This window comes from Hippocampus guttulatus, chromosome 7 (assembly GCF_054856545.1).
Source record: "Hippocampus guttulatus isolate MCC_2025c chromosome 7, RoL_Hgut_1.0, whole genome shotgun sequence".
Classification (NCBI taxonomy): Eukaryota; Metazoa; Chordata; class Actinopteri; order Syngnathiformes; family Syngnathidae; genus Hippocampus; species Hippocampus guttulatus.
The window spans coordinates 6,395,855-6,421,883 of NC_141267.1; the positions used below are offsets into that span (position 1 = coordinate 6,395,855).

Here is a 26,029-nt window from a genome sequence, read left to right on the forward strand (position 1 = left end):
TCTACCTGTATATACAGTATCTTTGCTGATTTTTTTTTCTCTGTCATTTCCCCTCTCAGGCAACAGGACAACCCTATGAACAGTATGCCAAGATGATTTTCATGGAACTAAATGATGCCTGGTCCGAATTCGAAAGCCAAGGACAAAAACCTCTTTACTAAAAAATGGAGTGCAAGGGAATACGGGAAGAGAAGATCCTGACACTTTTCATCTCTCTGGTCAATATTTGTGTTGGTACAGCTATTTTTGGGTTCCCACCTCACAGTACTGTATAGCCTCCTACTGTATTTTGTGCAATATTATCTCCCCCTTGTGGGGTGCACTTAGCTCTGAAGTAGCTCAACAATCAAAGCAGACACAATGGAGTGTCTGGGCTCCATTTGACTTGACAAGATCAAAGTAGAACAGTCGATAGTGCACACACAAGATAAAAGAAAAACACATCAGTGAGTGGGCAGTGAACAAATGAGGGATCATGTAAGTACACTAATTGTTCCCATTCACGGGCTATGGGTCGTGACCGAAAGAGCGGATACAAGGGGCCGAAATGAGTTTTCTCCGTAGGGCTCTCCCTGAGAGATAGGGTGAGAAGTTCGGTCATCCGGGAGGGGCTCAGAGTCGAGCCGCTTCTCCTCCACATCGAGAGGAGCCAGATGAGGTGGCTCGGGCATCTGATTAGGATGCCTCCTGAACGCCTCCCTGGTGAGGTGTTCCGGGCATGTCCCACCGGGAGGAGACCCCGGGGACGACCCAGGACACGCTGGAGAGACTATGTCGCCCAGCTGGCCTGGGAACGCCTCGGGATCCCCCGGGAAGAGCTGGAAGAAATGGCTGGGGAGAGGGACGTCCGGGCATCAATAGGGATTCTATAAACCTCCACCTGAAACATGTCGTGACCATTTTTTGACAGTTGACCTTGTTGCCTAGTGCTTTTAGTGGCTGTAAATTAGGATTTAGCACACGTACTGTATACCGTTTGACACATGAAGCACTTTGAAGCCTCGTGCGCTGTCACTCACACAATATCGAATCAAGTAATTCGCAAATTTTTCAGCGGTAGCTATCAAGGGGTTTGCTCAAAGCACAAAAATAAATCTGTGTAACTTGGAAGGAAGGCGATTATTGTTTAATTTTCTTTTCTCATGATATGTCCAGGATGTTTTTTCATGTCTTTCGGTATTTAAAAAAAGAAATCACGTGGTAGGTTAAAGAAATATCTGAAAATGGCTGACCCTGAATGAGTTAAGAATTTTGTTCATCATTATTGCAGTTTACCAGGACTCCTTCATCTTAATAGTCTAAATAAAGTCCGCTAGTCTTTTGTTCTATTTATTTAAAAAAAAAACTTGCAGATGTCTGAGCCAATAACTCCTCGACAGAGTGTCAAACTAGCAGCGAATGGTCGGATAGCACTCTTTCCGTGTGTTCAGCCTTTTGTGGGTTGCAATACAAGTTTCAAACCACAATACAGAAATCACCAAATTTTATGCAATACAGTACCACTGCTCGTTTGAACCATCCGCTACTCTCCCAATTGGTAAGAATGCAATAATAGGTTTGTGTTGCAATGTTTTATGGTCAAAAATGACATGATAACGTAATACCGATGGTAGTCCTTTATTTAATGTATCCATAAGTCGGCCGGTACTGTAAAAATGTCATGAAATGTATTACTTGATGCCATGAGCTTACTTTTGTATGACAATTCCTATCAGAGCACTGACACTTTTATTTGTTTTAATAATGCTCACGCAGTTTGTCAGGAATAGCATTGTGTTAACTTCATTCAAGGGACATACTCCCATTTGTCAACATCATTACATCTGATTGTAACATCTGATTCTAGGACATATTTTAGGACATTTACAGTACATTTGCAGTTAGGACAGTTGATGCCCGTTGTCGGTTCAAAATGATTTTAACCCTGTTTACTGTTGTTATTTTTCAGTCGTCTGTTGTCATCTTTTGTTTTCAGGACTCTCTCATCTGTATTTTGTATAGTGACTGAAAACCGCTCAAAGGAAAGGACACTTTCAGTTGATATCAGGGATCTGAAATGGTTTGAAATCCGCAAAGTGCGGTGGACACTCTACAACCGTGGCACTGGAAAAACAGGAAAGGAAGTGCAGACACAGGATATGTACTCTTTGTACTGTACATCCTATTGTGCTCCACTTCCATGGACGATCAACATATGAAATAACACATAAGCTCCCTTGCTGACTGAATTACCCATCTGCAGTCTTACAAGTCGGCAAAAAACTAAAACATATGTGTTGTACTCAGTGGATGTGTTTGTTTAAATTGTAGAATGTATGGACGTGATTTGGACCATTGTATGTTTTTTGTGTTTGCCTGTCTGCTGTTAACGTATTACTAAACTGAGTAAAACGCTATGGACGTGTTCCCTTTTAATTTGTACTTTTACTGTCACAGAAAAGGTAACAGGAAACTGAAGAAGGTGGGAGGCGGACACTGGTGATTTCAAAACAAGCAAAGAAGCCTGTGAGGGCGGTAAATCCAGTTGTTATGGTCAATAGGCTGCCACTACCTTTGGTACTTAAAACGCTTTACACTCTTTGCTCATTTACTTACTGATGACGCAGCATATGGAGCAACTGGGGGGTTCAGTATCTTGCTCAAGGACACGTCAATCAGGTCGCACATTGAACGCTCAACGTCTGGGTTGGGAGACAGCCACTCGACCACTGAGCAATGCCGCCGTTCATATGGCATGCTCATGTACTACAGCAAGGAATGGAATTGCTCAGTCAGATTAAAAAAAACAAAACTAACAGACAGTAAACACCAAATTTGGAAAAGCAATAAAACTGAATGGAAAGAAAAGTATACCTAAAAAAAGGTTTCATGAAAAAAAAGCATAAGCAGTCACATAGAGACAACGGTGTCTAATTTAAAACCCAACTCTGAAAGCCTAGGTCAGGGGTGGCCAACCCGCGGCTTGCGAGCTGCATGCGGCTCTTTGGCTGGTTCAATGCGGCTCCTGGGCTTTCACACGACAATTGTCGAAAACACCTCGGCGATGGCGCTGCCATTCAAACAACGGTGCTTAATACACAGAACGTACTACGTCAGCCTATCATAAATCCCATTACTTGATTGACATAAAGGGCAACCAATCAGGTGACTGAATCACCGCTCATACGCAGACAACGGCGCTAAGTGCTAAGCTAGTCAGCGAATTACCTCTGTTTTTAAGGCAGGGGTGCCCAATACGTCGATCGCAATCGACCAAGAACTAGCAGACTGGTCCCAAGTCGACCACGAGCGGTGGGAGGAGGAAATGGGGGGGGGGGGATTGTGTGTTTGTGTCTTCAGGCTTCATTTATGTTCGGGCGCTCTGGCTGTTACTCGTCGTGGCGTGTGCATGCTTATGTGCACAAGTGCATGGTCGTGTGTGTGTGTGTGTGTGTGTGTGTGTGTGTGTGTGTGTGGCTCTTTACATTCATTCATTCATCTTCCGAACCGCTTCATCCTCACTAGGGTTGCGGGGGTGCTGGAGCCTATCCCAGCTGTCTTCGGGCAGTAGGCGGGGGACACCCCGAATTGGTAGCCAGCCAATCGCAGGGCACACAGAGACGAACAACCATGCACACCCTCACTCACACCTCGGGACAATTTAGAGTGATCAATCAGCCTGCCATGCATGTTTTTGGAATGTGGGAGGAAACCGGAGTACCCGGAGAAAACCCACACAGGCCCGGGGAGAACATGCAAACTCCACACAGGGAGGCCGGAGCCGGAATTGAACCCGGTACCTCTGCACTGTGAAGTCGACGTGCTAACCACTGGACTACCAGGCCGCCCTGGCTCTTTACAGTAACACAGTAAAAAAATTGACTCTCAGTCTCTGACTGGTTGGCCACCCCCGGCCTAGGTCTTCCAAAATACAACATACACTTTATTGTCTTATCAATTAAATGCGTAATTTACACGAAGCTTAGTTTATGTTTGACCAGCTATATTCTGAAATGAATGTGGCTTTCCTGTGTCTGTGATTTACAGTGATGGAAGGAGTTAGATCTTCGAAGATAGCCCAAGTTGTTGTGTCTCTTGAGTTGGATACTGTCATTCACTTTGTTTTCCAGATTTTACCAAAAATATAATCCTTAAATCCAACACTCCTCGGCGCACACACACACACACACACGCACACACACAAGTAGTTTAAACTGCGGATGACCGCAGATGCATCTAAGGTCCTCCCCCACCCCATCACACTAACGTCATCCCTTTTTTTCCAATGTAAGAGGAATCCATCCATCCATCCATCCATTTTCCGAACCGCTTGATCCTCACTAGGGTCGCGGGGGGTGCTGGAGCCTATCCCAGCCATCTCCGGGCAGTAGGCGGGGGACACCCTGAATCAGTTGCCAGCCAATCGCAGGTAAGAGGAATCAACATGGGGAATCATCAAGCGTTGGTGGAGGTCATTAAGTCCTTTGAACCGGTCCCTATGGGGTTGTCAGGTGCACATGACATAGGACAAGTCTATCATCCGGAAACCTCTTGTATTAAAATGTAGCTCACCTTCACAAAATTACTTTTTTTTCCATAAGAAATGTGTTCATTGTTTTTGTGTTGATGACCTAGATTGTTGATGTCTAAAATTTAAATTGTAATGTCGGGCAGAACGTCACTAATCATCCCATAAGGGAGTAGTTGAGCAGGACTCGATCACAGTGGCATAGCTGGACCCTAATCTCATTGCCAAGAGGGAATCTGGGGCCATTTTCAATACCGCTGTCAGTCAAGGAATCACACGCTTACTTGCTGCTCTTTTCTTCTGCTTGTCCCGTCCTTCCTTGTGCTTTTGTTGATGCACTTCTCGAGAGAGCAAAATCAGTTTGCACAGGCTTTTTTGTTTTTCATCGTAACATACTCCATTAAGCACAACTTCATTTTGCATAAAATAGGATCAATCTAAAATGCAGCAACACCATTCTAAATTGGCAATTTTATTCATAGACTGCTTTCTTTTTTAAAATTCAAAGCTATGTGTGAAAAAGTGCTTGACCCCTTATTAAATCACAAATGAACTGTGGCTAATCACTTTTTTCTGGAAAGCAGATTTGATTAGCGACTTCTTTTCTCTTCTTTGCTTTGTAACGTAATATCCAAGTCGAAACGAACTGGTACAGACATGCATGCCTCGGTAGATAGTCCACTCTATATAGTATTCATTTTTGCAAATGTTGACATGCTAACTCTTGTAGCTGGTTTCAAACATTGCTTTCTGAGATGGATGCGTCAGTCAATTTTCCCGGTCCATCATTTGTCAGCGCTTGGACCACCAATCTGTTGGACAACGTTTGTCATTATTTCAAGTCGACCAACTATGTCATTGTCAGTCTGTCACTCCATCGTTGTTATTTTTCCATTGTGAGATGAATAAAGGTTTTCTTATTCTTGTTATTCTTATTATTTATCCGCGCTTCTGTCATCGCTATTTTCGGAGCGTCAGTAAATTTCACCGGTCCGCCAGTCTGTCATCATCAGTCCGTCACTCCGTCATTGTGATTCTAACTTCGCTCCTGTCCCTTGTCAATCAATCCATAATCTATAGCACAGGTGTTAAAGTCAAGGCCCGGGGTCTAGATCTGGCCCGCCACATCATATTTTGTGGCCTGTGAAAGCAAATCAAGCAAATCAACTCCCATGATGCTTGCTAAAGTCTGAACTAAAATTTCAAATTGTCATATTCAATCCAAAACAACAGTGTTTGAACAAGCCATTATTCTTGACTTCTGATTTCAAAACAAGTTATTCATCAATTTGTTGTTCGCTGTGTATGTAATACGTGGAGGTGGTTAACTCATTCAATCCCAGCCATTTTCACTGGAGCAACCCCTTAATCCCAGCATTTTACTGGATTTTGACTGATCTTGCAAGGCCCACAGAATATTTGGTTCTAATGCTATATAAACATGGAGCCTACCAAAATAAAGTTTGGACTCTCTTCTTTCAGCATAAAAAAACATTTCTATCTTTTTCCATTCTTCAGCAATCGGCATTACAAAATGGCTGAGTTTCATGAAAATAGCGATTCCTGGGCAAAAAACTGAGAAAAAGCTGTTTGTAAAAGCATGCATTTCAAGCACGTGAGGCACCACTGCCACCTACTGGTCGCTTTCTTTTCATGATTTACAATGCAAACAGCTTATTCTCATTCACAGATTGCATCAGACCCTCTTCCTCTCTATGACGCAAAAAAAAAAGACTGACGTACAAGTACGTCCATGGTAGGCGGGGCCTAATTTTAAAAAGACGTACAAGTACGTCTTGTGGAATGAAAGAGTTAAACATTGATCTGGTTTTACAAAATTCACAGTCATAACGACCCTCTGAGTGGAAACAGTCATGACAATGTGGCCCGCAACAAAAATGAGTTTGACACCCCTGATCTATGATGACGAAGCATATCAGAGTCCCCTGTGAAAACAAAATATTTAGATGACCCTCAATTGCTCTGCGCGGAATGTCGTGGAATAGGAAAAATAGCCTTTTTCAACAGTTGAGAGTCAGCATGTTGATTCTTTGTCAGGCAGACCAGCATATTCACTGAAGTTGGCTTAACAGATGTTCCCACATTCCCTCAAGGGAGGGCATGTCAGCAGCGATATGCCTTTCTTGTCTCATTTAAATACGGGCATGCTTCCAACAGATAAGAGGATCACTCTTGCTGTCTCTTAGTGGACAGTTATAGCTATGTTGTCGCTAGGCAGTTCAGCAGTTATTTTCTGACTCGGACACAGCTGCCCTCTGTTTTGCCCTTCAAATGTTTCAATGTGTCTTCCTTTGTCTCTTGGGTCAGGTGTTTGTAGATAATGTCTTTAGCTAAACAAAGGCTGTTTGTTTTGGTATATTCCACCTACTGTTTGGTATTTTCTGCAGGTGGCCTGCAGCTATCTGAGTGTATATGTGCTCTCCGTATGTGTGGTTTAGCGTTAAATGCTGAAAGATAGAAGGAGTACTAGTACTTGAAGTAGTGGTAGTCAATTGTCCTGCATAATGTGTTACAATAAATGCATGTGTGGGTTGGCGATGACCCAGTTGGTTTGAATCCAGGCTTTGACTGTCCACTGTTGAAGTGTCCTTGGCTAAAAGACAGTGACGCCGAAAGGCCTGACAGCACCTTGGATGGCAGCCGCCGCCCATTGGTGTATGAATGTGTGAATGTGAGCCTTTGTAAAGTGGTTTGGGTACCGCGATGGTGTATACAGAGTGAAATACAAGTGCATTTTGTTCATCATTTTTACAACAGGGGTTGTGGTTGAATTAATAAGTCACACCCTTTGTGTTCTTTCATGTGGGAGTGTACAGTACTTAAGAAACCACAAGTAGGATCTTATAACAATTGCCATTAAAATATGGCTATGTTTAAAGCATGGGTGTCAAACTCATTTTTGTTATGACCTGGGGGACCCATTGTTGTTCCAGTTTCCCTCAGAGGGCCATTACGACTGTGAAACCAAACAAATGTTGAATTGCCATACACACACCAACTTGATTGCTAACTCCTTATAATGTTAGAAGTCAAGAGTGAAAGTCGTTCAAGTCACTGTAAAAGGGAGTTTGATTTTTTTTTTTTAATGATGCTGCAATAGCTGAAGAATTTTATTTATTACTTTTATGAACAGCAGACAATGTCACTGGTGACTCTCATAAATTACCAGCCAATCCAAATTTCCACGAGCCAATTCTCTCCAGTGAAAATAAGAGCTCAGAAGTGCCATTTGATTATCGTAATGAGCTCCTCTGCCCCTACACACCTGCCCGGTGCCTCAGGTCTTTGGAACAGACACTATTAGAGATACCGAGAACTAAGCGGAGGCTGAGAGTGGGATCGAACCTTTTCCGTTGCCGGTCCCTCTCTTTGGAATGGTCTCCCGCTGAACGTTAGGCAAGACCCCCCCCCCCCCCCCCCCGCCCATCTGGAAACCTCATCTCAAAACTCATTTTTATTCTTTGGATTTACACTCAGTAGGAGACTTGATTTTTAGTTCTACTGTTTTTGTGCCTTCTACTGTCTTCATTTATTGTTTTATTGTTTGTTGTTGTATGAATGATTTTTGCTCCATGTACAGAACTTTGTATGCAGCGGTGGTTGTTTTTAAGTGCGCTATATATACAGTGGAGTAGTTGCCATGAGAAACTCAAGACATACATAGAAAGTGCAAACAGTGAACCAAGTGTCTTCAAAGCGCTCTGAACTTATTTCTTCAGAGGCCCCATCTGAATCTGAGCCATCCTCAGTCCCTTGAGTTTGGTGTTTGCACACAAACTCAGGCTTGTGTGAGCATAAACTGTCAGCATGCCATGATGTCAACGGCTTTGCTTGGATCAAAGTCTTTGATGTCACCTGAGCACAGCTGGGATTTAAGCAAGTCAGAGAGTGTGTCATCCCTCAGGCACCAGCACTCACTCCTGACCAGCTTCACAACACTGAACCCCACTCTCAGTCAGCTGTAGTTGGAGGGATAGTGAGGAGAGCAATCAAAATGATCAAAGATGTCAGGACACCGATGGTGCAGCATTTCGTTCGCAGAAGGCCAGGTCTTCCTTCTGATCGGGTCAGACATATAGTATGCGTAATACTTATGATACTTGGAAGGCTTACTCAAAGTACCCATTTCACAGCAGTAATTCATTGGGATCGCCCTGGCCAACTTTACATCTTCCGCCCGTGGTGGGGGTCTGCTCGCAGTTCCTCACAAACGTACTTTGTGCTCCTCAAAACCCCTGCATCGACTCCAGCGAATCAGTTTCTGGTTCTGCCATGTCAAGGACTTTGCACCTCTGGCGCGCCGACTTTAAAGGGCATGAGAGGAGCCAATCTGATTGGCTGTTGAAGCAAGTCTGCTCTGTTCACACCCACAATGTCTCAAATTGTACGTTTCTAATTGTGCTAAGCCAAGCTCTGTGTCTCTGCAAAAATACCAGCACTTGGTTTAGCCCACCCATGCGCACCTGTAGACCGTGCTTTGAGCCAGACGTGCACTGGTCATGAGTGTAAAGCCCCCTTTGTCTGGATTGAGCAACAAATTTCTATCCACTTTGATGTTATGGACATGTCAGAGATTTTCTCGGACAAAGTTAAAGAAATGACTCGGCACACAGGAAAATTGTCTTCAATATCGGCGGAAGCGGATCTCTGAGAGCGAACGACGGTTAGTTGCTCCGCAATCACACTCCAGCTCCCTTCCCGCCAGTTCAGACTTTTATTGTAACATATGCAAAATACAAGAAAAACACTGCCCCCGATATTTGCATGCCGCACCCCCGGTCCGGCTCCTCGGTAGTGATTGGTTACCTGTTTTTCAAACTTGAACCACCAGTACATTGGCACCTTTTCTGGCTGGTCTACATCGAATTAGCATGTTGTAGACTTTGCGGATAGTCAATGTCGTCTGGGCGCGACGGGTGTTCTCAACTCGTACCGAGTTTCGCCCTCTCCCCCGTGATCGCCCACCTGCATTGACGTGCTAATTGTGGACTTCAACAGCCCTCCGGCCAGGTAGCCTTTATGCACAGGCATTTGGGGGGTGCTGGATATGCACCCAAACGTTTCGATGTGCCCAAATTAAGATGAAACTTTAAACATGATACAATTTTGCTCATAGATTCCTCTAACAGGACATTATTCTCCTTTTTGACACTAAATCATTAATCATAAATCACTGGTCACCCCTCTAGAGCTGTTTTGTGTGTGTGTGTGTGTGTGCGTGCGCGCGCGCGCGTGTGTGTGTGTGTGTGTGGGTGTGTATTCGAGTGCATGAATATTATTGTTACGCATGCCATAACTGCAGGATTCCTTGAACGTTAAAGAGTAGTTGATGGACTGTACGTTACAAACTATTTGGCTTTGGAAAGTGCCATGCTTGTTAACTGTGCGGTGGTCAGCAGAAGGTTACTGGCAGTTTAAAAATAGGTTTCCCGAGGCGTTCCATTTCTTGTGGTTAGGAAATGGCTGCAGCTGAGATGGAAAATAACAATAGAGCTTTAAGAGTAATCCTTACAAGTCCTTTAAAATGTTTTCAATTCAAAGATCTGAATGAATGTGCTTTTAAGGACTCAAGTGATACTTGATTTGAGTGTAGTGCTTGTGACCTGTAAATCTATCATTAACACCCCTAATGATACATGATTCAAGTAGCTTGACTACAGCATTCTTCAAAATATGAATTTTCTTAGACCACAGCCCTGAATATAAACATGATTTGGTGAACTAACACTGAATAATAAGAATAAGAATAAGACAACCTTGATTCGTCTCACAATGGAGAAATTCCCAATTCACAGCAGCAAAGTTATGAAAGGAAGAAAGTGCAAGAACGAAAAGTATAGGAGCTGTTGTAAAGGCTGCCACTCTCGCGGCGCCATCTTGAAGTCATAATAACATAATAACAAAATGAAACAACACAACACATAAGACACAGTCATTCAATCTCAACCACTTTTCTGCATACTCTTTGTTGTTTGAAGCAGTTGAAAATAAGATAAGATAACATAAGAAAACCTTTATTAGTCTCGCAATGGAGAAATTCCCAATTCACAGCAGCAAAGTTATGAAAGGAAGAAGTAGAAGAACAAAATATAGGAGCTGCTGGAAAGGCAGCCAATGATAATGTTCAAATAGTTGCAAGGTCCTTGTTTGAGGAACAATGACAGATGGATATTTGGAGGGATGTCAGTTAGAGACAGTATACAGGTGCCCATCAAAAAATGGGAATTCCATGAAAAAGTAAATTTTTTTTCAGTATTACTTTTTGGCGGTGTTATTCAGCGAAGAAAAAATGCCTTTGAGGCCAGCGTAACGACGAGTCTTGAATGCAAACAACAGGACAAGGACTTCTTGGTGTCCATCCATCCATTTTCCGAACCGCTTGATCCTCACCAGGGTCGCAGGGGGTGCTGGAGCCTATCCCAGCCGTCTCCGGGCAGTAGGCGGGGGACACCCTGAATCAGTTGCCAGCCAATCACAGGGCACACAGAGACGAACAACCATCCACGCCCACACTCACACCTAGGGACAATTTAGAGCGTCCAATCAGCCTGCCATGCATGTTTTTGGAATGTGGGAGGAAACCGGAGCACCCGGAGAAAACCCACGCAGGGACTTCTTGGTGTTTTCTATTTATTAAAGAACAAGTTATACAAAAAAAAGGGGTCTCTTTGTACCTGTTTCAGCATAATTTGTTTATTTCGTGAAAAAATGATATCGCTTCTGGCTTGAGCTGACCTCATCTGTCGCTCATGTCCAGCTCACTCCTTCTTCTCCGCACTGTTGCCAGTCACGTGACATCATAACAAATAGTTCCATCAAATAGATATTCTAACATACTCCAGTATATTTTAAAAAATGGAATCAAACATATGCGTTAAATAATAATGACAATTATTTCAACTAGGTGATGGAATATGCCAATTCAACGTATCAAGACTACACGGCATATGGAAGACGCCACAAAAATCCACCAATTGGCACCTACACTATTCAAAAAGTGAAACTGGTGTAATGCATACATTCATTCCACACACAATGATACATTACAAGTGTTCATTCATTTGAATTGATGATTATATCTGACAGTAATTTAAAAAAAAAAATCACGATCTCAGAAAATTGGAATATTGATTTGGTCCGCCACCTCATTTTGTATGGCCCACAACGGCAAATATCATGTGCGCCCACTTTATGTTTCTTGCTAAAATACCAATATTGCAAATTGTCCTTACTTTTAATAGTGCAAGCAATTTTGGTTACGGTACATATTTCCCTTAAAATAACTGAAAAATAGTTGATCGAAAATGTCTCTACTGGCTTATGATTTTAAGGCTAGTTATTCATCAATTGGTTGTGTATATGTGATCATATGAGGCACACCTTTATATGGATTCCCAGTCATACGGGTCCTCCAAGAAAAAACATTACTACGATGCTGCTCATGACATGAATGATTTTGACATGCCTGGACTAGAGCCACCCCCATGTTTACATTCGGGACTCCTCCTTTCACTGTGAGCTGTAGTCTGTATATTATGTAAATCTGACATATTTCAACATTTTTACTAAGGCAAATTTGTAATCCATGATAAAGGTAGTACATTCATGAAATAAAATCAAAATGAATGAATCAAAATGCAAAATCTCTGCAGTGAAGGCTGTACATCCATGTAAATGTTCTCAAATAAATGCCCGTCTGGCCACATGGATTTTTATACTTTCAATTTGCACACCCTCCAGAATGTTATGAAGAATAATCAGATCAATTGCAAGTAAGCTAATTGCTAAATGCATCTTTGCCATGCAAAATCATCGAATCAATCCCAAAACATTTCCGCTTCTTTTCAGCCCCCCCCCCCCACACACACACACACAATAGGACTAGTTGACTTTGTGGGATCCATTCTCTTGTTGACACGTGTGAGTGTACTGCAGAGGACAGGCCTGGAGATCACTACTTGAATTAGAATGACAGCTATAAAGAAGGGGTGACGCTCGAAACAATGATGTTTCCCCTGTTAACCATGGATAAATGCAAGCGAATGCGAAATCATCACTGTTTTGTTCCAACAGTGCCTCACGGGCAACAATGTTGCCGCGATCGTGAGATTACACTTTCCATTGGCAGCTGGGTTAGATTCCACACTTTGCACTGCTCTGCATCGGTCGGGGGTGAGGAACTGCTGTCAAATGGCGAGGCATTACAAGTCAAAGGCACCTCCTCCTGCAACATCAGAGGGCAGCTTATATATTCATCAGATTTAGTGGTCCAATTATACGCACAGTGACTCGGAAGAACCCTCTCTTGGGGGTATCATTGAAACAGGCGACTGACACAAAAGGTGGACTTTGCAGTAAGCTGTTGTCTGTCTCTGGAATCCTTTCGTGCGCACAGCTGTCATGACATCCACTTTGTGTACATGCATACAAAAATAGTGGTCTGCCAACTACACTCTATGCAACAACTAGTGCAAATGAACTCACGCACCTCTTGCCCTAAGCATGTGTGTGTGTCTGTGTGTGTGTGTGCGTGTGTATGTGTGTATTATAACACCGTGGATCAGAAATAGCTCAGTGTCCTCAGAGACACACTCTCTGCATAGAGCTTCCAGTTCATTGGACTCACAATGCTGGTGACAGTGCTGGCTCGGTCAGGACTTTGATTGGATGGCCAACTTTGTATTTCTAGTTCTGATTCTAGACAAGTCAAGACTCAAGGCAACAGGTGAGTCATTTTTTTAAGATAATGTCTTGATACAACACAGCCTACACAGTATACACTCTGACTAACTTTACTTTTAATCAATAGCTAAGTTGCGGTCAAAGTTGCCAGTTTTCCTTGGAAAAAAACCCTGTGAAACGAACCTTTTCTGTTTTTCTGTTGAACTGTCAAAACTCCCACTCTCCCTCTTGATTTGCATCTGATGATTGGCTTTGTTCTTTCGAAGTAAAATTTGGTCTCAAGGCATTTTTATGACGCATTGAAATTGTTCTTGTGTCAGGGCTAATTGTTGTGATTTGAGTCATTCTTTGTTTCATAAAGTGATGGTACAAAACAATAAGCTTTGCCTTTAGCTTGTACATTAGTTCTTCTTTCAAGGTGGTTCATTTTCTTCTGCTTGCCAAATGATGTTCAATGTGTTTCGAGTGGTTTGAAACATTGACTTTTAGCTGGGCCTCTGCAATATCTGGCCAAGCATCAAGTGTGAATTGGACAACCAAGTAGAGTCAATCTTTTATCTCACTTTATCTGAAAATATTTCTGTTCTGTTCTGTTAGATTTCTGACTTTTCCAAAGACGATCGTTGGGGTGAATTACACCCAAGTAAAAATGACTGCCTTTCTGCACAGTCAGTATGCTTCTGTGTGTTCACCCAGTCAGAAGTAAGGTAAGTTTGAATACAAACATTTGAAAGGAGCCTTGAGCTCAAGCTGTGCAAGCCGATTCAAGCCGACAGCCTGGCATTGTCTTTGAGGAGACTCTTGTTTTTTAATATATGTCACAGCTAACGGCCAATTTACCCATTCGACCATTTGGGTTATTTTAGCTGTTGTTGTGCAACGCATAGCCAGACGTATCTATGGTAACGAAGGGCTTCTGCAACGGTGCCGTTGGCTGCAATAGACCTTTAAGGTTCAAGATAAACATGAGCTTCAAGTGATCACATCAATTTATTTTAATGCGGAGGACTCTTTGTCAAGATTCCTTATTAGCCATCCAGTAAACCACAAGCTCAGGGATAGATGGATGACCAGACAGACGAATGAAAGGACAGACAGACAAAAACGCAAAAACCCACAGAGAGCTACCCTCATAAAGTACTAAATGTGTGTGTGTGTGTGTGTGTGTGCGTGTGTGTGTATGTTAGTCTGTTCAAAGAGACTAACACACACACACACACACGCACACACATGCACACACGCGATGATTGTGATAGCAGGACCTTTGAAATGTCAAGGTGCATTAATGTAAGAAATTTGAAGCTGGATGAAAAACAACAAGATTTGGTAGGGATGTACTGTTCTGCCATTCAAGTCCTCTTTCCTGATATATTCCATTTTGTATTGAGGTCTTTTGAATCCTGAATCAAATTTGAATATTGATGACAAAAGAAAAAAAAACATGACATCCGGCGGTTTCCTCTGAAACATTACTAATTATTATTTAAGATGCATAATTAGCATATTTGTAATACTTGGCCTGAAAGTGGAAACTGATCATTTGCTTGACTAGCTGGCTTGACAACCTTAATTTGCTAAAATGTCACAGAGGTATGACTCAAAGACAGAAATGCCCACATATTCTTCCATACTGCCAGGCAGATAAGCATGGGTGAGCATGAAAAGGTGGTGAATGGAGGGCGGGGGGGGGGGGGGGACTCAACAAGACGTGACTTGGCGTAGGAGGAGAACAGCAGGCAGTCAATTCACACAAGAAGTTTATCAGCAGTTTATGGACTTTGTTAAAATAATATGTACTTGAGTGATGACAATTCTCAAGTTGATGAGAAGGGGAGCGTGGAAAAGGTCATTTAGTATGAAACAAATTGGACTTGCTCACAATTCTAAAAGAGGATTAAGACATCAGCTATTAACTGGCCTTTCAGTCAACTTTTCAACTACAGTATATAAGATGTTAAAACATGCCAAAAAAACAAAGGGCAGCACTGCCAGTGCGCGGCAGATAAATAAAGAAGCAATGGCCATATACATATATTTTGACTGCAAAGTGTCAGAAAACACGCGTTGTGTTTGTTTGTGAAGGATAGATTTTCCTGCAGCATACGAAATAACAGAAAATGTCATTGTACCTGTCTGTCTCTGGGACCATCTTTTCACACGTGTGGACAGGGGCATAACCAAATTTTTTTCAGTGGGGTGGCCAGAGTGACACAACGCCTCATTAAGGAGTAGCCATATGTGCACGCACAAATCATTTTCATTTTTGTAAAGTCCTGTGTAACCGAGAAGTCATTGTTTAAGAAACCATTGAACTTAAGAACGATTGATGGCTCATTCATTCAAATCTACAAAGCCCAAGGACACAAAAATATCTTAATTCTTCATAATTCTAAACTTTGCTTTTTACTTTGCTTCTATTATCAGTGCGTTGGGCATTTGTGTGCATTTTATTTCCTGAAACCGTGACAGTGGATCATATACATACACAATGGCTTCTCGATCATGTTGTTTGTTTGCTACAGTGTAAAAGTATTGATTTGGGTTGGTATTGACTATAAGAATTAAATGTTCTTTACTGAAAAATCGATTATTTTAAAGTTTGCATTCAGATCAATAATAATTAATTCTTTCAAGATGCAGTCTAAATGTGTCAGGTTCTGGAGCGAACCGGATAATGTTGATGGATTCCAGATATGCAGGCTCAGACAAAGTGCGATAACTAAAATAGCTATTTACAGAAAAACGCACTGACAAAGTGCAAACAGTAATTGCTGGTCATAAAGAGCCAGGATGCATCAACAAAAGTGCTTGCAAAAGGCAAGGTACTAGAATAAACAAACGAAATGTCAAAAAGCCAATAATGCAAAGCCAAAGATCAAGAGCAATAAGAAAAAAAAACGAGAGCAACTATGCGGCGTATCGAGAGGTCTTGAAAACAACGCTTGAAGCAACTACGGCGAGCAAGGTCAATAATCCAACAAGAGACAAGGCAGCTTGGCAGTCCTTAACTACTTGGCAAGGCTTGATGGGGAGATGCGGAACAGGTGCGCCTGCTGGAGGGAAACGCCCCTGACTCCAGCTGGAGCTGAAACACAATCAAAACACACAGAACATGACAAAATGAATTGCGGCACAGAATCAAGGGGTCTAACAGTCCTGTATCCATGCAAAAATGTCAGAAAAGTCATAGGTATCAAAAATGTTGACCAAGATGTGGGGTTGGCAAGAGAACGATAAGGGCTGACTCTGCAACTGCATGTGGATTTGTACACACACCAAACATACACTGTATGCGTATTGCACATATTGCAACATATATAGTATAATACTGTTCCGCAGTCCGGTATTCTGGGCAAAACACCATGTTTTCAAATTCTGATTTAAGTCAAATTGGGCAGGGCCACCCTGGCTCGGGTGCTCGACTGGTGATCTTTCAGCCTCCAGATTGTCACATCGATTCCACCCGTAGCTTGGTTCAAGTATCCCTGAGCAACATAATGAGTGCCCATTCGCTCTCGGTCCTGTGTCATTAGTGTATGGATGAGCTCTTAATTTCCTTTCATTAATCATTGTGTCAATGGCTGAATAAGATGACTGTGTAAAATCGCAAGACATTGAATTTCCAAGCATTTTACTCGTATAAAGCAAGCATGCCCGAATGTTCCTTGGAGCACCGTATCCAGAAAAGTAGAAAATGTAGGGGCCACTTGGTATTTTTTTTAACATGATAAAACGAATGAAGCAAGCAATTACGCATCGTTTACAAAATTATTTTGGAAAAACTGCTATGTCACCAGAATAGATCCTCATCTCCACATTCAGAAACAAAACAAGAGCAAAATGAAGTAATCTGACCATACTTGATCTAACTTGATGTGATACGCTCACATATTGGACCTTGACACTTAGTAGCAAGGGGAGGAAAACATTTTGTTTCTGAAACTGAATTACCGTAAATTCCGGATTACAAGACGCTACTTTTTTTCCACACTTTCAACACTGCAGAGTGTAATATGAAGCACTTTTTAATTTTTTTTTTCCATCGCGGGAAAAACATGGACCAATAAAATGAATGAGTCTTTCACTGAGGTCCAATGAGATTGTATGACGAATCACAACTTCCGCTCTTTTGCCGTAGCGGGGAAAAATGTGTTACCCGGCAACAGTCGACCAATCAATTGAATGAGTAGTATGAATGAGCCGCGCAGCATCGGGCCTAAAGCTGCCAACGATGATCCTTTTTAAGTTGCTGACTATAGAAATAATTCCATATATCTTTTCCCATTTATATGATTTGCATTATTCAATTTAAAGCCTAGTGGGCTGCAATATTTCTCCTCGTAATTACACAAATGCGCATCAAGATCTCTCTTTGTCTGGCCTCTTATTCTGTGTTTCAGCGTAATTTCATTGTGCAAATGCATTTATCATGCTTATAAAAAATATGGAGATTATTTTCACCTTAAGAAATTTTCTGCGTTTTTTTTCTGCGGGGGTTCAGCGGGGGACCGCACCCGGAGGCGCTCCACGGCGGCAGGGACGCAGAAGTAAACCCCCGCCTACTCATTGGACAGCAGTTTATAGTACGGTGCGGCGCATATATTTACAAATTTGATTTTTCTTCCTAAATCTGAGCATGCGGCTCTTAATCAGGTGCGGTCTGTAGCCCGGAATTTACGGTATCTTTATTAACCACGGTGTTATGAAAAGAAATTCTGTTACCATTCCAGTTGTAAAATTATTTGTCTTGAGAAAGGTTCATGATTAGTAGTAGAAGTGGTCATCCTCATGATGCACATCCCCCCCATTCTTTCGACTGCCGCAGTCCACTCCCATCCTTTTTTCTCTTTTATATTTTCATAGCATTGCGGGCGATGTCAAAAGTCATTTTAAGTATATGCCGTGGGCCGCTTCAAATTGGTTGGTGGACCATAAATGGCACACGGGCTGTAGTTTGGACACACAACCAAACTAAGAGTTGTGCTGGAAAGAGTTAAAAGTGACAACAGTGTCCCCTGTCACACTTAAATGTTACCTCATTGTTCCTTTCGGATGGGAAAGCTCATTGGATTTTAGACAATCAAATTGGATGACACACTTGTTTGGCACAAAAGAACTAAGCACTTTCCCTCCTTCAGGCCTTTGCTACTTTTTTCCCCCCATATTTGTTTTCTCCAGGGAAAGTGGAATAAGAGGGCCACATGCAAATTATTTTCTGCAGTCTACTTGGTGTGGAAGTTATGACATTGCTGAAGACCGAGACAAGTTAGACAAACAGGGAGTGTTTCTGTCTCTGCTTTGATAAGAACAAGCTGACAGTGTCATTCGTCGCAATGCGTTCCCGTTCAGGTTTTGCATTTACATTTTCGTGAGACACAAGTTGATGAGGCAGAAAGAAAAACACAAGATGATCAATCCTTCCTTATCTTTGCCAGGTGATTCTGAGAAGAACCTCAAAGCTGGCATGTTTGGCCCAAGCTTAGCTAATTACGGGATGTTACCGACTCACATCTGGCCCTAATGTGTGTTGTTAAAATGTTGCAGACCGACATAACATCTCTCAGTTAGGTCCTTGTTTGTGCCGCAGCATTATCGCTAATAGGACACATTATAGCTATTATCTTTTCATGTATCTGTGTCATTAGGGGTTTATGATTGTGCGCTGATTCACCACTAAACCACACTTTGCAGTGTTATAAATTATGATGATTTGCCCTAGAGAAGAACGGTCACATTAACATTAGCAACTTTAAAAAGAAAAAAAAAAAAGGAAAGGAAAGAGGGCGGAAACATTAATTAGTACTTTCTGGTCAGCGTACTAGCCAAAATCTGATCTGTGGTTGAACGCTACATAGCTGGTTGACAGGCGACGTTGCCTCACTCTTTTTTTCCCTGCATTTCTCAGACAATGTTTCCCTTGTGAATTCATTTTTTGGCAGATGCTGGTTTCACATGCAGCATTCCGGTTGAGCAATGTCTCAGTTAATTCTGGTGGAAAATGTTGTCTCATGACAGATTTGTAAGCACTGAATATACCGTATTTTAAAACACTTTCCTAAAGTAAATCCCAAGTAATACAGGAGAGGAGAGTCAAGACACCGGAAGAACGCTGTCACTTGTTAGAGATGCCTGTCGCTTTTAGATCTCAAACTTTTGTCCATAGGGAAGGTCTGACGCTCAAGTAGACATGTCTTGTTTTGCTTAGCATCCAAATTTCAACTTTTTTGAAGCAGAAAAAAAAATCCAGGCATAAGACAGCTTCTATGAAATGAAAATTACTTCACTTTACTTTAGCTGTGAATTGGATACTTTTGAGCTTTTCACCTTTCACAATAAAAGGAAACTTGTTTATTTATACAGCATGAGTAACGTAAGGAGCGTCATGCTGCTGCGAAATATTTCAGAATTGTTTTGCAGTCCATAGCTTGTATCGCTTGACACGATGGCTGATGTCAGCACAGTAATCATGTTCTTTGACTGGTGTTTTTTGACAAGTGGTCTGCTTTATCGATTAGAAGACCTACTACATTAACCAGATCTCATGACTAATGTCACATCAGCTTGCATTTTAGCTTGAGAAGCTTTTGAGGGGTAATGATTCAGCTGCGCCCTGGAAAAGACATCATGCTGCAACGCTGTCAGCATTATACGATGATCATGATATGACAGGTCGGCCCGGTGTACCAGTGGTTAGCACGCTGACCTCACAGTGCAGAGGTTAGATTTCAGCTCTGGCCTTCCTGTGTGGAGTTTGGATGTTCACACAGATGTTAGAAGGAGTAGAATACAAAAATCATACTGAACTGTGGCATTACACAAATAAATAGATCGGTTCCCACTTAGTGATGGTGTGAATGTGGATGTGTATGGTTGTTTGCCTCTATGTGTGCCCTGTTACTCACTGGCGCCTTTCGCCCGAAGTCAGCTCGGATAGGATCCACCAACTCCCGCGACCCTCTTCAGGAGCAACAGTGTTGAAAATTAGATGAAATGTAACATTACTATATTACTTCACATTGCATTGTGGTTAAGGAAAGTGCCTTAATTTCCATGTGAAAGTGGATGCTACAGGTTCTCTGTTGGGAAGTGTCATCTCATAATGTTGCATCGCTTGAGTTTGACTCAGTAAAGGCAATGATATTGAGCTCTGATATCACCCTGCTGTGAATCTGTGACATGGGAATAAGCTGAATGAGCTGAGCTATCTTTATGACAATGTTTTTAAAATATCATTGAATCCAAGAGTCTGTCATATAGAATACAATCTCACACTCTAAAATACGCAAGCACACACACACACACACATCAAAATAGCGAAATTACAACTAGAATGATAATAGTGTCTAAAAGATCCAACACAGCCTCACCTGGATAATGTCCTGATGCAAATCATTCATTGATTATCAAATTGTTCCATTTTAATATTCATGGGTGATTTGCGTGTCAGCAACTCCAAGAAAAAAAGAGTTTGGGAAGGAAAGCCCGCAGGTTAAACAGTTATGTAACAAAATGAATTTCTCATTCAATCCCTTCTTCATCCAGAACTTCTTTAAAATGCAGATTATGCTTTTATGTATCAGATGATATACACTGATATATCATTTTCACACAAATGTCGCATAGCCCAGGGATGACGTCATACCTAGATTGCTCAGGATGATATCATTTGAGTGGATGATGTCATCCCCTTGCCCAGAGAGCTGCCGCTCAAGGGTGTTTCCCTTCTTATTGCTTTTTCCTGCTCTTCTATGGTCATTGAATATCACATTCCAAGCAGCTATTTTATATATATATATGTTCAAACACTTAAATTCGATAGAATGGGTAAATATAAATACAGCAAGGTTTTAAGAAGTAGAAGCACTTTACTTTGTCAAAACAGAAGTACATGATCTTTTTAAGTCAAGAGTCAAATTCTTTCCAATTCTGTAATTGCCTAAAATGTGCAAAATAAACAAACTATACAGTGAAGTGCTTTTAATCCCATGGAAGTTTGTCCGCTCCCTAAATTCATCAAAGTAGCCAGCTGCTTGAGTGAAAAAATATTCCATCCAGATGTGGATATTAAGCCACACTGAAGTTAACTTTGCTTTTCAAATGTCTCCTCAATAATACGCTGTCTGGAAGGAAGGAATGTCCATGTTACTAATAATAGTATAAATCATTCACTGTTGAGGAATAAAAGTAAGAATTTAAAGAATTTTTCCACGTGATTTTTTTTTTTCTGAAAATACCCTAGTGCGCCACAGAAGGACAACATTCAAGTCACTGAAAGAGTATTGTCAGAGGCTATAAATCTGCGTAGGTTCAAGCGTGTATTCAGATTATCTACGTCAAGTCACTGCAGCAATTGAATTGTGTACAAAATAATCTTATGATCCCACATGCATTCATTGCTTCAGTTTAAGATATGGATCAGACCGTAACATTTTCAAATCAGCAAGTCCACTCTGTGTAGCCCACGAGCATCCATCCAAACATTCCAACCATTTTCTTATCCTCACAAAGGTCGCGGGTGTGCTGGAGCCCATCCCTGATGTCTTTGGGCAGTAGGTGGGGTACACCCTGTACTGGTTGCCAGGCAATCACAGCCAATCACACATAGACGAACAACCCTTTGCACTCACAGTCACATCTAGGGGCAGTTTAGAGTACTCCATTATCCTGCGATGCATGTTTTTGGAATGTGGGAGGAAAACCCACGCACGGGGAGAACATGCAAAGGCCACACAGGAAGGCCGGAGCTGGAATCAAAGCCTCCACCTCTGCACTATGAGGAGGACGTGCCGCCGCCCACAAGCATTGTACTTCTATTTTTCAGAATGCCTCAAAGTCAAAAATGCAACTTTTAACAATCACATTCAAACTTTATGACGAAGAAAGGATGTGTCACTGTGCTGTGAGAAAGGGAAGAGCTTCATTCATGCAAATCTACCGCTCTGAGCAGCATCATTAAGGGGGTACATTAATTTCACAATCAAATGATGGCAAAAGAGATTATTTTAATGGCTGTCTTTAGCTCGGTGTCAGTCCCATCCTGTTGCTAGATGCTCTAGTGTTGCTTCAGAATATCTAATCTAATTTTGCATTCAGTAAGGGGAATTATTTATCGTGTATTGGCATTTATTTGCTTTGATTGGCTGTTTTTGTCCTCGTCAAAACGCAGTCATTGGACTTGCTCACTCAGTTGTGACTAAACTTGATTTCTGTAGACACACACAAATGTCCTATCAGTAACATTTTATTTTGCTGTGTTAAAAAGGCAAAAACAACAGAATTTTATGATCGTGTAGTATTTTAAGTGGCAACCCTTCTGGTGATCAATGTGAATATGGATTTAAAGAGTTGTTGAAGTAAAAAGTGCATCTACTTCTTGATGAGGTTTGTCTAACCTGCAATACACTCAAAACATGCACTGAATATACTCCTTTTTTTGCAGGATTTCATCACTCACAGTACTGTTTACCATGGCCATGACATCATTTTCCCATATTCACCACTACTTCAATTGAATAGTTAAGTAAACTGATTGCAAATTTACCCCATGTTGGGCGAATAAAGATTATTTTATTGTCGCCATTGTAATTGAATCATCCATTTTCAATAGAGATTGTGCTCATTAGGGTCATAGGTGAGTTATAGCCTCTCCACGCTTACTTTGGCCAAGATACTGTGCTCTGTGAACCCTAGATTGGTACCCAGCCAATTGCACTGCACCTGTACTGGAGAGAAAGAACCATACACGCACTGACTCAGAAAGAAAATTTCTTCAATGAACCTAAAGTGCATGCATGATTTTGGAGTGCGGGCTTGGGGAGAATTTATTTCCAACCTCCGCAGTTGATAACTGCATGCATAATGTGAACAAGAAATACATAAATGGAGAGAGGAAAAGTCAACTGAGGTTGGGATATTGATTGATAGACTGAATGAAATCTTCGGGACAGTAGTGACACGGAGGAACATAAGTATTCATGATAACGATACAACAGAGAACAACACAATACTCATCCATGCCCTTATATAAGAAAATTGTTTGATGATATTATCTACAATAATGATTCCTGGCAAATGTGTTTTGTCTTGTGCCATCTTAAAAACTGCATGTTGTTGCTATGTTTTTATTAAGTTTTTGTTGTTGTTGGCGTGTTCATGAGCAAGCTGTGTGGGAGCATTTCCAGAGATTTTTTTTCTCTGTAGAGCAATACACAATACAAGATATTGAAAGAGGGGAACTATTTTGTATGCAAATATTTTTGTTTGTGTGCCAAGCTTTCAAAATGGGCATTGTACACAACTGACTGTATAAACCATTTTTGCTTTCAGAATCATTACTTTTTTTGCTTTTAGTTTTTATTCATCTTTGTTATTTGAACACCAATATCTGTAGCCTACTTAACTAGAGTGTGAGAACAGTATTTTTTGTCACCTCTGGCAACGTAGCTGTGGAAACTTCATGCATATAGTAAACATGTGAGTAGGTTATGCAGCTGTAAAACACAACAAATACATAATTAAAAAAAATCATACCAGAAATTTAACGTCTGAAGCAGATTTGAGACGTTTCCCGTTAAAAAGGCGAATTTCCGAGGTTACCTTAATCTCTCTCCGTGGGATCCACCCATATTGTGTGACGTCACTATACCGCTTCCCTTCAGCTGGACTGCTTCACTCAGGTCTGCTACCAATCGAGACGAGGGCGCGAGTGGTGAAGTATTAACAGGTTAGCAACCGTTAACACTAAGCTCCAGTTGTTTTCACGCTTTTAGTGAGGATTTAAAACTTGAGGCGAACAAACCGAACAAGACCAGGAGAGCAACCTGCTGATGTAAGAACAAATTGTTATTACTGCGACTTTGTTTTGTTGCGCTCTTTATTGTCACACGGTGGTTGAAATTCCTTTCCTCTGCTCTCTGTCCCACTGACACTTTAATTTGGCTTCCACTTTTTGTGAATTTTCATTGATCTTTTTTTGGTATGTCTTTACTAACGTGAGAGACAAAGAGTAAGCATGTGATTTGTAGTCTTCATAAATCTAAAACTGTCTGATCAGTTCTTGTAATACAACTACTACTACTACTAAATGCACTTTCCTGATAGATTTTACGTAGTTGGCCCGCCTTGGGAGTTAATTGCTGTTCTCATTTAATTGAAATTTTTTGTCGGACATATTTTGTTGGTGATGGTCATAACCATCATGAAGAGGGGTACTGATAGTGACAATACAGTACATGTAGAGAAACCATTCCCCTGTTTGCACCAAGCAGCATTTTCCCACTGGCAGGGCACGGTGAGTCAGACCATGGGTAGTTGGCAAAAAGCCTTCAGACAGGAACCATGTTCTTACTTTACATGTGGAAAATACACAAGGCACAAATGGCTCACTTGTGCCTAATGTAATAACGTAGTTTCCAAAGAAGATTATATTCACAGATGTGTATGATTAAAAAGTAGAGGGACCTATTGTGAAGCAGGTCCTTTCAGTCCTCAGCTGCATTTGATTGCAGTAGTGAACGTTTGTCTGTCTTTTTATGCACCCTTTGACTGACTGTCGACTAATCCAGAGTGGATTCCACCAACCCTAAAAGGTAACAAGTGGTATCAAAAATGGATGAGTGGGTGCAGAACGCATAAATGCAACAATATTTGCATGAGACAATATTGCGTATCCTTTGTTGTCTTTCTGCTGATATACAATGCTGTCAAAAGTAGATGTTTGAGAGCTTAGTTTTTTCTACTGTGTCGTCGATGACTGTAGTAATAGCTACCGTTACATATGCACATTAAAATGTTAGTATTGCATAACCGAAATTTGAATCAGATTTGCACTTTTTAGCAATTAGCCACTCAGCCGCAGTAGTCATCTCAAGCCATGTCACTTCACCACGTCTCTTGGAAAAGTAATTGCAGAAATTGCCGCCGTGTGACTCTTCATAACATTCTTTTTGGGACATCTGGAGAATGCGAAATTCCCCAAAGGAAACTTGTGTTGAGCATAACTGATGCCATTGTGCTATGGTAATTTGTACTGAAATGGCTGCCACTTCTGTTACCAAAGCGGCCTCTGTTGTGTGTCTTCAACTTTAACACATTCACAAATACAGTACTCACATGCACTGACCACACTTCACATGTTTTTGGGGGATGTTTTCCATTTTGGCTCAAGTCGAGCGTTTATCTGAATTGATCGACATGTGTGCTTACCATTTGGTGTGAAGTCATATGCCCTCCTGCTTTTTTTCCTGCTCAATTAATGCAAATAATTTTGAATTGACATTGAGTTTCCTCCAAAATGTTCTTATCGAATTGTTGCTTGTTATTTTCTCAAAGCGGTCCATGTTCATGTTGATGACCTTTGAGGTGAAAACTGTGTTTTTGTTTCTTTGTTTATTTTTACAACAGAGATGAAAGAATCTCAAATCCCTTTTTCTTGTTCATGCAGTAAAAGCGAGAACAAGTCCATCAAAGCCATGCCCACGCTTTGAATACAGCAATGTAAGTAGCGACACGTAGTCATCACCATCAGTGAGAGTTTTACTGTGGAAATGAACTCATTCGGTGTGAAAGCATGACTGTGCAAACTGCCGACAGAGGGTGGCTTTAAAACAGCATCTGACATCATGAGTGGGACAAGGGAGAAGGGTGTGGAAATTAGTACCTGATAACATCGGTCTGTGAAAACAAGACTAAAGCAATTGACTCAACACAACCTGATAAGGATATAGAACAATAAAGCAGGAATTATATACTTAATTAGTGCATTAATATCAGGTTTAGTAATTATAAACTTCTTCATTATAAGAAAACTAAAAGGCAATA

The 26,029-nt window shown here is 41.4% G+C and overlaps 2 protein-coding genes across 6 annotated transcripts in view; both read left to right on the top strand.

The window, feature by feature from the left end:
- dnajc6 (DnaJ (Hsp40) homolog, subfamily C, member 6) overlaps positions 1 to 2,396 on the top strand; it is a 42,090-nt gene extending 39,694 nt beyond the window's left edge. For 3 of the 4 annotated variants that reach the window (XM_086115601.1, XM_086115598.1, XM_086115599.1), the window contains one exon: positions 60 to 2,396. In XM_086115601.1, coding sequence (XP_085971727.1) covers positions 60 to 161 — 102 coding nt within the window. In that variant the 3' untranslated portion in view covers positions 162 to 2,396. The remainder of the gene's footprint in view (positions 1 to 59) is intronic. The other variant, XR_015101377.1, reaches the window with a different exon arrangement.
- Positions 2,397 to 23,899: 21,503 nt separating this feature from the next.
- lepr (leptin receptor) overlaps positions 23,900 to 26,029 on the top strand; it is a 32,799-nt gene continuing 30,669 nt past the window's right edge. For both annotated transcript variants that reach the window (XM_086115435.1, XM_086115436.1), the window contains exons 1-2: positions 23,900 to 24,038; positions 25,653 to 25,705. In XM_086115435.1, coding sequence (XP_085971561.1) covers positions 25,704 to 25,705 — 2 coding nt within the window. In that variant the 5' untranslated portion in view covers positions 23,900 to 24,038; positions 25,653 to 25,703. The remainder of the gene's footprint in view (positions 24,039 to 25,652; positions 25,706 to 26,029) is intronic.